A 12146-nucleotide genomic window follows, 5' to 3' on the forward strand; every position below is an offset into this window, starting at 1 on the left:
AGAATTTCGTCTTCAGTCAAAGTTATGCGATGATGAATGTTCAAAGATGCAAGACCAATGAGACGCTCTTGACCCATCGTGTTTCTCAGATAATCATTCTCCTCAAAGTAGAAAATGATCGTTCTGAAGTTGCTGTGGTCACGGGTATCACCGCCAAAAACTCGTAGGATTTTGTTGACGTTTTTGAAAGTTCTGCCATTTATGATCTGCAAAAATTCCTTCTATTTAGATTTTCAATGGATATTGTTTACTTTACTTTGTTTCAAATTGAACCAATAATATCTCTTACTCAATTAATAAGTAATTTTTCTCTGATTCTTTTAAATTAAAAAATTTTGTTTTTAAATTAAATACAAAATAAATGATAATCTATTTGTATTATAATCAATCAGATTTTTTGGTACAATATATGAGAAACCTGGAATTATTTTTTAGCCAACTATTATCTGGGAATTTTGGCTTGCACATTTCTTCTCTTCGAATCTTTGTTTGAGGAATAGCTGTCCAAAACTTTGAAAAACTGTTTTGTGTATTTCGAATCGACTCTGAAGATGAGAAATGTAGGTGTCGAGAAAAGGTATGTAAAATGCAATTTTGTAATACTCTTCAACTGTTTTTGCTTCAACGTTGCAACTTTTTTTTTGTCGACTGCATCGACGAGGAATTTTCATTTCAATCTCGTATTCCGAACAAATTTCAGAAACTTTTTGATAAACAATTTGGAAGCATAAATCCTCGTTTTCACGCTTTTACTTGGCGTCGTTCAAAGCATCATCAGCCAATTTCATGGCCTCTCCCAGATCTTGATTTTTCAATTACAATCTCAACTCAATCGGGACTCGGATTGGATTAAATGTGTATCCAAAGTAGAACTTACCTACACCATTTCAAAGGGATGGCATTAATTTTTTTTGTATCCACCTTGTTTCACTAGGGAAAAATATTATGCTTAGCTAGCTCCCTTATTGAACAACACTGTTTTTTTTTTGTTAAGCTCTCATCTATAAGAAGAGCTACAGCTTCATCGGTCAATACTTTCTCAGGATACCTTTCGGATAAGTTAACTAATAACTTCTTCTAATTTTCTAAATTAAAGGATCTGACCTCAATCCAAATATAAAAAAAAGTCCAAAAAGGTGTGCGTTCATTTAAAAGAGAACGAAACACAGTCAAAATTTATTGAAACTATTTTTGTTACTCCATTTGAAAATTATACATTATTTTAACATTTTCCTTTTCAGGGAGGGCGGGTTTTCGGGTTCGAACCCCCCAGTGGTATCATATACTTTCAAATTTTATGCTTTTATTGGGCATTTTGGTGAAGTTTGAAACACAAAAATATTAATAGAATTTCGTAATTTATTGAATTTTTTACACAAATTTTATTTTATTTTCGAATAGTTAATGCAATAGAAGATAATAACAAAGAAGATAATTACGAATTTAATCAATATGACTGATCAAGAAAAAATATATGATGCACAAACGATTCTAGTCGCTCTTAAATTTTCTTATGTTTTTTAAAAAACTTTCTAAGAATTTCGTCTTCAGTCAAAGTTATGCGATGATGAATGTTCAAAGATGCAAGACCATTGAGACGCTCTTGACCCATCGTGTTTCTCAGATAATCATTCTCCTCAAAGTAGAAAATGATCGTTCTGAAGTTGCTGTGGTCACGGGTATCCCCGCCAAAACTCGTAGGATTTTGTTTTTTCAAAATCTGCCACTTATGATCTGCAAAAATTCCTTCTATTTAGATTTTCAATGGATATTGTTTACTTTACTTTGTTTCAAATTGCACCAAAAATATCTCTTACTCAATTAATTGTCAAGAAGTCGTGATTTAGTAATTAGTAATTTTTCTCTGATTCTTTTAAATTAAAAAATTTTGTTTTTAAATTAAATAGAAAATAAATGATAATCTATTTCTATTATAATCAATCAGATTTTTTGGTACAATATATGAGAAACCTGGCATTATTTTTTAGCTAAATATTTGGGAGATACTCACTGCTAATGCATCAAGTGCATTTTCGATGTTTTGATTGCAGATCCGTTGTCTCCACATTTTAACTTATGAAATGAAATTACTCTCGGAACAATCCAGTATTACTTCGTTAAATTGGTAGAGGCTTGCACATTTCTTCTCTTCGAATCTTTGTTTGAGGAATAGCTGTCCAAAACTTTGAAAAACTGTTTTGTGTTTTTCGAATCGACTCTGAAGATGAGAAATGTAGGTGTCGAGAAAAGATATGTAAAATGCGATTTTGTAATACTCTTCAACTGTTTTTCCTTCAACGTTGCAACGATTTTTTTTGTCGACTGCATCGACGAGGCATTTTCATTTCAATCTCGTATTCCGAACAAATTTCAGAAACTTTTTGATAAACAATTTGGAAGCATAAATCCTCGTTTTCACGCTTTTACTTGGCGTCGTTCAAAGCATCATCAGCCAATTTCGTGGCCTCTCCCAGATCTTCATTTTTCAATTACAATCTCAACTCAATCGGGACTCGGATCGGATTACAACCGACTCAATTTTGCCCAAAGCGGGAACACCATCACACTGCACCCCTAAGGACTTCAGACCTATAAGCCTGTCGTCCTTCCTCCTCAAGATAATGGAGAGAGCCTCCACATTAATCTTTCCATTAACCCAGATGATATCTCGGGATCACATCATGCGTATAGGAAGGACCGATCCACGGAGACGGCACTCCACGAGATCACTTCGTTCGTCGAAAAGGCACTTAGTGACAAAGAATACGCACTCATTGCTTTTCTAGACATAGAAGGTGCGTTCAACAACATCCTGCCATGCTCGATAATCAATGCAGAAGTAAGTGTTCCAAGCAGAAGTAATAGCTATCGGGGAAGCACTATGATCTCCAGCACTTACTGGCAATCAAGACACAATCTGTATCTTTTCAGTCAAGCGGCACTCAAAGCCCTTGGCGGTTTTTCATCCAACTCCAGGACAGTGAATGACTGTCGCAGATCTCTTAACGAGATGGCAGAACAGCATGACATCCACCTCATATGGTTGCCCGGACATAGGGACCACGAGGGAAATTGGCACGCTGATGAACTAGCAAGGGCAGGCACTACCAATCCTCTCCTCCCAGAGAAGGAACTTGTAAGCATTCCATTAGCTACGTGTAGGCTAAGATGCAGAGATCACTTTGACTGCGTTGCACTGAGGAAATAGAGAAATCTCCAAAACTGCAGGAACTGACGCATGATATGGTCTATCCGCTCCAGGAAAAGATCAATGATGCTTATCACTCTCATTAGGCAGGACTGCAGTCTTGCAGTCAAGGCCATCACGGGACATTGTTTAATAGGAGCACACGTGGCTAGATTAGCGGTGCCACACTATGATTACTGCAGGAGCTGTGGGGATGTAGAAGAGGAAGAGACAGTCGACAGTGCAATGACGGACCTAACACACCTCGCTCCACGCAGACTTGTTACCTAAATCCGGAAAGCTTGATGGGACCGCGAGCTGCCGCAGGAAAAATAACACACTCTTGGGCACATTAGTAGATAGGAGGGGGGAGGTCCCCTTGTAGGACCTCTTGCCTATGCGGTATCATATGGAGCCCCGGCGGCTAAAGTGGATGGGGGTGTCAGTGACTGGCCCCACCTCGTCGCCTCAACTTAACATAACTCATTTCTATTTTCATTGTACAAATGCAATCTTTGGTTCTTTGGTTTGTAGTTTCATATCAAAGGGAAATTTAACTGGATAATCTGAAATGTCCTTCAAATGTGTAACCGAAGTAGAACTTACCTACACCATTTCAAAGGGATGGCATTAATTTTTTTTTTATCCACCTTGTTTCACTAGGGAAAAATATTATGCTTAGCTAGCTCCCTTATTGAACAACACGTCTCCCCACACGCTAAGACAGGGTCGCGACGAAGAGTGCAACGGGCCCTGGAAGCCCACCGGTGCACCACGCACCAGCAGCAGAGATCCGTGGCCGGAGGAGACGAGGGGCCACGGACAGCGACCCGCCAACGGGAAAGTGGCGTGATTCTGGAAGCAGGATTAACGGCAGGAGCAGAATCCAGGAGGATTAACGGGCGCTCCAGTCAGTATAAAAGGAGTCCCATTGGAGCGGCTCGGGACGAGTCTTTTTAGGAAGCTTGTAGCGTTGAGTTGGAGGACCGCCTGTGGAGAGTCCGCCATTCAAGTGTTAGAGCGTTTCTAAAAAGGATTCTGGTTTTGTTTGAGTTGAAGGACCGCCTTTGGAGAATCCGACAGCCAAGCGCAAGGAGAGCGAATAAGAAAATAAGGAAAGGATCCATTGCTGGACCTTCCTCTGGAAACCCAGGGTCGTGTAGTCGAGTTGGTTCATTCCCGAACACGGCAGGTAGCCTTGCAAGGAAGTGAGGAAAGGATAAGTCTGGCGTATGCCTTACCGACTCCTGAAATCATAACCAAGAGGCGTGGTCCTGCGAGACAAGGATAGACCGACTCGAGATCGCACGCCCGGTGTACACGAGACGTAAAGGACGAGACACAAGACAGAACCAGGGTGGGGAGACCGAGTTGAGCCACTCCCGAACACGGCAGGTAGCCTTGCAAGGAAGTGAGGAAAGGATAAATCTGGCGTATGCCTTACCAACTCCTGAAATCATAACCAACAGGCGTGGTCCTGCGAAACAAGGAGGCCTGCTTAGGATCACACGCCCGATAACCACGAGACGTACAGAACAAGGGAGACAAGGATCCGTTGCTGGACGGTTTCCTCTACAAGCCCGAGGCGTCAGAGTCGAGTTGAGCCATTCCCGAACACGGCAGGTAGCCTTGCAAAGAAGTGAAGAAAGGATAAGTCTGGCGTACGCCTTACCGACTCCTGGAATCGCAACCAAGTGAGAACACCCTAGTCACCAGCCCCGCCACTACGAACTCGGGTCCGCCGGCGCGTATGCACGGTGTCCCGGTGTAGCGGGAGCGCGACAATACGATCAGGCACACGGCGGCTTCCAAACCTGGCACCGGAGCGTATGCACGGTGTCCCGGTGTAGCGGAGACGTCACACGGCAACTTCCAAACCTGGCGCCGGAGCGTATGCACGGTGTCCCGGTGTAGCGAAGGCGGCAGTCAGCAAACAAACTCCCAAACCTGGCACCGGAGCGTATGCACGGTGTCCCGGTGTAGCGGAGGCGACCGACCGCAGCCAACCGTCAGATCAGTCGTAGTCGACCCAAGGGGGTGTTTTCTCAAGGCCAAAGGGCAGAGGGTAGCGGAATCGCTGGCAGCGCGGCGACAGGAGTACCATCCGCGACGGAGTAACGGCGGAGTAACCCGCATAGGACGCCGACGACGGAGCCAACAGGAACGGAAGGAGCAACGAGTAAAAGAGAAAGAAAGCCTTTTGTAGTGTAAAGAGGTCTCAAAATAAAGAGTGTGGAAACTTCAAGCTATTTGTATTACTTTCTTGGCTTGGGCAATCACGTCGAATCTATAAATTCGGTGGAACGGATCCGCGAAACTCTGTGAGCTAGCCGCGACATATTGTTGCGAGCGGAAGCAGAAAAGACAGTTCGTTACACCAAACTTCGTGATTGCATTTAGCCTAGAAAATAACATAGAAGAAAGATGGGAAAAAAGAATTGGATCTACACATTGAAAAAGGAGGAGCTGAGCGAAGTGTGTAGAGAGCTCGGTCTACCAGCAGACGGGACTGTGGAAGCGATGAGATCCTCAGTGGCGAGGTGGGTCGACGAATCCAAGGAAGAGGAGGTACTGGCGTTAACGCACGGCCTAGAGGAAAGGTTTGGACAAAGATCAACCCCCAGGCAGAGAGCAGCCAGCGAAACAGAGAAGTGTATAGAGAGCCTGGCGGTACCAGATCCAAGAATGGGAAGGAGCATAGAGCCGCAGTCAAGAAAGTATGTTCCGGCCCCGGTGGATTACGCCAAAGTAGCCAGACAGGTGCGAGACTGGTCGTTTCGTTTCGACGGCACAGGGGACCCGTTAGAGTTCCTGGACCGAGTAACGAGGTCCGCAAAGACATACGGATAAGACATAAACACGATCCCCATAGCCATGCCAGAACTACTGCAGGGCAGGGCCCAAAGATGGTTCATCATGAACGACGAAGAATGGCCAACATGGGCGAGGTTCAAGGCAAGCTTCGAGAATTTTTTCCTGCCGAAAGGATACTTCGAAAAGTTGGCGGACCAAGTTCGCCAACGGAAGCAGCGTCGCGGAGAGCCTTTCAAAGAGTCATGGTGGACCTTCAGTCACTAATGAAACCATTAGGGAAAACCACGAAAGAAGTAATCGAGAGGCTCGTCGAAAAGCCAAGGATGAAGATTTTCATAAGGCTATACGCCTGCGCGTCTTTAGAGGAGGTGATGGGCCTAGCAGAGGAGTTTGAGGAATTAGCGCAGGAGGAAGAGGCCTTTAACAGGCAAGTGGCCACAGAACAAAGGTGGAGCCACAGTCAGCCGCCCGTAAACGAGAGGTGGCAGAGAGAAGAACCGCAGCATAGTGAAGCGGCAAGGTACCAGAGGGACCAATGGACCCAGAAAGGGCAACGGAACGAGTTCCACCACTAGGCCGTCCAAAACACACAATAGGCACCAAGGTGGCAAAGAGAGGAACCGCGCCAAGGCCCACCGGAGCGACAGAACAGCACGAACCAAAGTTTGATGCCGAGATGGCAGCCTGAGACCCAGCATAGGTTGGCTCCGCAACAGCCTAATCAGCAGTGGGCAGCAGGGCCAAGGCAGGGTCCGGTCGAGAACCCAGCCCAGGCATGCAACAGATGCGGTGGCATGGGCCATTGGGCCAACGGGTGCAGAAACCCAAGGCTGCTTTTCTGCAAAATGTGCGGCGGAACAGGAGTTAGAAGCACAGAATTCTGCCAGAGGGCGGGAAATGCGCAGCGGTCCCAGCAACAGGGAGGAGAGCAGGGATCGAACGGTGCTGCCTCTCAAAACTAATAGGAGGACTAGCCGGAGAAGAACAGCAGTTGACGGCAACCATCGAGGTCGAAGGCACGGAGGTGCAAGCCATGCTGGATACAGGAGCGACGGCGAGTTTTATATCAGAGGACCTAGCAGAGAGCCAGGAAATAGCCGGGAAACGAGTCGCGATAAAGAGGCGGGTAAAATTAGCCAATGGAAGCCATACAGAAACACGCGCCGCATTACAGGCTCGGATAAGCTTCGGCAACAGGACAAAGACCCTGAACCTGCTGGTGATGCCAGGCATGGAGGACAGTCTGGTGCTGGGATGGGATTTCCTCAGCGAGTTTGGCGCAACGGTGACATGAGCAGGCCACCGCGTTACCATACCCAAAACGGAGAGACGGGGCGGATGTCTGGAGGATAGACTGTCCGTAGGAGTGTCCGGATGTCCAGAGGTATGGGAAGACGAACGCAATAAGAGATTTATCGAGAGTGAGATAGAAGCGTTCGCCGGCCAAAGAGGATGCTCGAACATAACTCAGCACAGGATCACCATGAAGGACGACATTCCCATCAAACAGCGATATTACCCCAAAAACCCGAAAATACAGGGGGAAATAAACGCAAAAGTGGAGGAGCTGTTGGAAAAGGGATGCATTGAGCCCTCGAATAGCGCATACAGCTCACCCATTGTAATGGTGAAGAAAAAGACGGGTCAGTGGAGAATATGCGTGGACTTCCGGCAAATTAACGAAAAATCAGTAAAAGATGCGTACCCAATGCCACGAATAAATTTCATATTGGAGCAACTAAGGGAGGCCAGATTCTTCAGCAGCCTCGACTTGAAGGACGAGTATTGGCAGATCCCTCTGGAGGAAGGAAGCAGAAAGTACATCGCCTTCACCGTTCCAGGGAAGGGTCTGTACCAATGGAAGGTGATGCCGTTCGATGCACTCAGCCTCGGCAACATTTCAAAGGGCCCTTGACCAGGTCATAGGGCCGGACATGGCTCCACATGCCTTTGCGTATCAGGACGAAATCATCGTGATCGGACACACCAAGGAAGAACACATGGCGAACCTAAGAGAAGTGTTCAGAAGGTTGAAAGCAGCAAACCTGCGGATAAACACGGAAAAATGTCATTTTTTCAGGCAGGAACTGCTATACTTGGGACATAGAATAACGAGCCAAGGGATCGGCATGGATCCGGGGAAGGTCGCTGCCATTACAGAGCTGCAACCCCCGACAAACGTCAAGGGAGTACGACAGTTCAAGGATATCAGTTCGACGTAGTCACGGACCATATGGCACTGAAGTGGCTCAACAACCTCGAGAGCCCGCTTGGAAGAATAGCGAGGTGGGTGTTCGAGTTGCAGCAATATGACTACGTCACCAGCTACAGGAATTGTAAGCTGAACGTGGTCGCCGACGCGCTATCTCGCCAGCCGGTGTTGGAGCAGTTAAGAAGAACCGTGGATCTGGAAGTCCAAGAGTGCGTGTGGATAAACGCGTTAAAGGAGAAAATAAAGGCAAGCCCGCAAAAATTCCCGGACTACGTCGAAGAGGGCGGCTTGATGTACCGCCACGTTCCGCATAGAGCAGGAAGCGAGGAAGTGGCGTCATGGAAGTTGTGCGTGCCCACGGAGTCGAGGCAGCAGGTCCTCAATGAGAACCATGACGCACCGGCGGCAGGACACCTAGGCGTGAGGAAGACGATAGCCAGAGTGGCCGCCATGTACTTCTGGCCAGGGATGCAAAGAGACATCCGGAAATATGTCAGAAGATGGGAAACTTGCCTAAAATACAAACCATGCCAGATGCAAGCAGCAGGACAAATGCTGACACAGGTTCCGGAAGAGCCATGGGCAACGGTGTGTGCGGACTTCGTGGGTCCATTGCCAAGATCTAAACACGGGAATACAGTGGTTTTGGTAATGATGGACCGGTTTTCGAAGTGGACGGAGATAGTGCCATTGCGGAAAGAAACTACCGAGGCACTGCAAAAGGCAATCAGAGAAAGGACTGTCGCTCGGTATGGAGTTCCGAAGGTGATGGTAACGGATAACGGCGTACAATTCACCAGCCACAGCTTTAAGAAGTTCCTCGGGGAGCTTGGCGTGCGCCACCTGTTCACCGCACCATATACGCCCCAAGAAAATCCAACAGAAAGGGCGAATAGAACGATCAAAACGATGATCGCCCAGTTCGCTGGGGAGGACCAGAGGACTTGGGACGAGCACTGGCCAGAGCTCATGCTGGCAGTGAACTCGGAGTGTCAGAGTCGACAGGATATTGGCCTTGCTTTGTAACGCAGGGCAGGGAGCCAAGGATGCCAAGAGCGTTGTTCGACGAAAACACTTTAGGCAGAACCCGACGAAGTTGAAGGAAGTCTTCAAAATAGTGCGGAGGAACATGGAGCGGGTGGCCCAGGACCAGGCGAGGCATTACAATTTACGGAGACGGAAGTGGAGCCCAAAGGTTGGCGAAACAGTGTGGGCAAAAGAGCACCATTTGTCGAAGGCGGCAGAGGGATTCGCTGCAAAACTAGCGCCGCGGTACGATGGGCCCTACACGGTCGTCAATTTCGTTTCGCCGGTAATTGTCATCATACGGCACGGAAGAACCAACAAAGAGAAGAGGGCACACGTGAGGGAGCTGAAGTGCCGAGAAATGGGATCACCGGCGAAGGAGGAATAGAACGGCAACACTAAACCTGCACAAGTGCACAAGAGGACTGCACAGTGGAAAACGGGACATGTCCAGTAACGGGAGCCTTAACAGGTCCAGTCACGGAACAGTAACGGGGCATATCCAGTAGCGGGAGTTGGATGTGCTATAAAAGGCGGCGGCTGGGAGGAGCACGGTCTATTCAAAAAATTCTAATCAACGGAGCAACATGTCCAACAAGTCCGAAGCAACAATGATCGTCTCGTCTGACGAGAGCGATCTGGAAATCGTCGGCGATCCCACCTGGAACGGAAGAAGGATGAGGACGGAGTGGGCGATACAACGGGCAGCAGGAGGACGGAGGCACATACCGGTCGGTCGCGCCACTGTGGAGGAGCGGCGCCGGAGCGAGGTGCTGGAGCACAGAAGGAGATCCGAGAGGTGCCGCCAGCGAAAGGAGGCGATGATCACCATCTCGGAGATGGCAAGGAAGAGGGCCCAAAGAGCACAGGAGATGTGCGAGGAGATCGACAGGGAGTGGAGAGACATCAGGAGAGATGGACAGGAGAGAGCCATGAGGAGGGCGATGTCAAGGAGGATGCGGCTGCGACGGGCAAGGCGGCTGGTGGAGGTCGCGAAAAGGAGGGAAGCCACGAAGAGGACCCGGCCAGCAACGCGGTGGCCCGCAGTGCCACCAACACCACGCCCTCAATCAGAACGACCGGAGGAAAGGGAGGTGGCAACGGCCGCCAGAAAGAGGCAGCAGGAGTCAACGTGGCCTGCGGCACCACCTACGCCACGCCCAAGAAAGGAGGAGAAGGAGGAGGAGCCGTGGACGAAGGGGCCGAGGGTGTGGCTAACACCGAGGAAGCCGGCGCTGGGCGGGCAGTACTCGTGCCCGGAGGAGCGGCCAACGAGGCCGGTGCTGATGATGGCCGGTGAACTGCGTGGTCCTGCGAGACAAGGATAGACCGACTCGAGATCGCACGCCCGGTGTACACGAGACGTAAAGGACGGGACACAAGACCGAACCAGGGTGGGGAGACCGAGTTGAGCCACTCCCGAACACGGCAGGTAGCCTTGCAAGGAAGTGAGGAAAGGATAAGTCTGGCGTATGCCTTACCGACTCCTGAAATCATAACCAACAGGCGTGGTCCTGCGAAACAAGGAGGCCTACTTGGGATCACACGCCCGATAACCACGAGACGTACAGAACAAGGGAGACAAGGATCCGTTACTGGACGGTTTCCTCTACAAGCCCGAGGCGACAGAGTCGAGTTGAGCCATTCCCGAACACGGCAGTTAGCCTTGCAAGGAAGTGAAGAAAGGATAAGTCTGGCGTACGCCTTACCGACTCCTGGAATCGCAACCAATAGGCGTGGTCCTGCGAAACACGGATCGGCCGACTCAAGAACTCGCGTCCAAGTCACAGACCAAGTGAGAACACCCTGGTCACCAGCCCCGCCACTACGAACTCGGGTCCGCCGGCGCGTATGCACGGTGTCCCGGTGTAGCGGGAGCGCGACAATACGATCAGGCACACGGCGGCTTCCAAACCTGGCACCGGAGCGTATGCACGGTGTCCCGGTGTAGCGGAGACGTCACACGGCAACTTCCAAACCTGGCGCCGGAGCGTATGCACGGTGTCCCGGTGTAGCGAAGGCGGCAGTCAGCAAACAAACTCCCAAACCTGGCACCGGAGCGTATGCACGGTGTCCCGGTGTAGCGGAGGCGACCGACCGCAGCCAACCGTCAGATCAGTCGTAGTCGACCCAAGGGGGTGTTTTCTCAAGGCCAAAGGGCAGAGGGTAGCGGAATCGCTGGCAGCGCGGCGACAGGAGTACCATCGGCGACGGAGTAACGGCGGCGACGGAGTAGCGGCGGCGGCGGAGTAGCGGCGGCGTATCCCAGACAACCCGCATAGGACGCCGACGACGGAGCCAACAGGAACGGAAGGAGCAACGAGTAAAAGAGAAAGAAAGCCTTTTGTAGTGTAAAGAGGTCTCAAAATAAAGAGTGTGGAAACTTCAAGCTATTTGTATTACTTTCTGGGCTTGGGCAATCACGTCGAATCTATAAATTCGGTGGAACGGATCCGCGAAACTCTGTGAGCTAGCCGCGGCAAATTGTGGCGAGCGGAAGCAGAAAAGACAGTTCGTTACAAACTACAGCTTCATCGGTCAATACCTTCTCAGGATACCTTTCGGATAAGTTAACTAATAACTTCTTCTAATTTTCTAAATTAAAGGATCTGACCTCAATCCAAATATAAAAAAAAGTCCAAAAAGGTGTGCGTTCATTTAAAAGAGAACGAAACACAGTCAAAATTTATTGAAACTATTTTTGTTACTCCATTTGAAAATTATACATTATTTTAACATTTTCCTTTTCAGGGAGGGCGGGTTTTCGGGTTCGAACCCCCCAGTGGTATCATATACTTTCAAATTTTATGCTTTTATTGGGCATTTTGGTGAAGTTTGAAACACAAAAATATTAATAGAATTTCGTAATTTATTGAATTTTTTACACAAATTTTAATTTATTTTCGA

General features: G+C 48.6%; 1 protein-coding gene across 1 annotated transcript; it reads left to right on the forward strand.

The window, feature by feature from the left end:
* Positions 1-9685: 9685 nt before the first annotated feature.
* LOC122322128 (golgin subfamily A member 6-like protein 2) lies at positions 9686-10539 on the forward strand. Its single transcript, XM_043213569.1, has 2 exons — positions 9686-9692; positions 9872-10539. The coding sequence occupies exons 1-2, from the start codon at positions 9686-9688 to the stop codon at positions 10537-10539; spliced, it is 675 nt and encodes a 224-aa protein (XP_043069504.1).
* The last annotated feature ends 1607 nt before the right edge of the window (positions 10540-12146 follow it).

The sequence above is a fragment of the Drosophila bipectinata genome, chromosome 4 (assembly GCF_030179905.1).
Source record: "Drosophila bipectinata strain 14024-0381.07 chromosome 4, DbipHiC1v2, whole genome shotgun sequence".
In the NCBI taxonomy this organism is placed as follows: Eukaryota; Metazoa; Arthropoda; class Insecta; order Diptera; family Drosophilidae; genus Drosophila; species Drosophila bipectinata.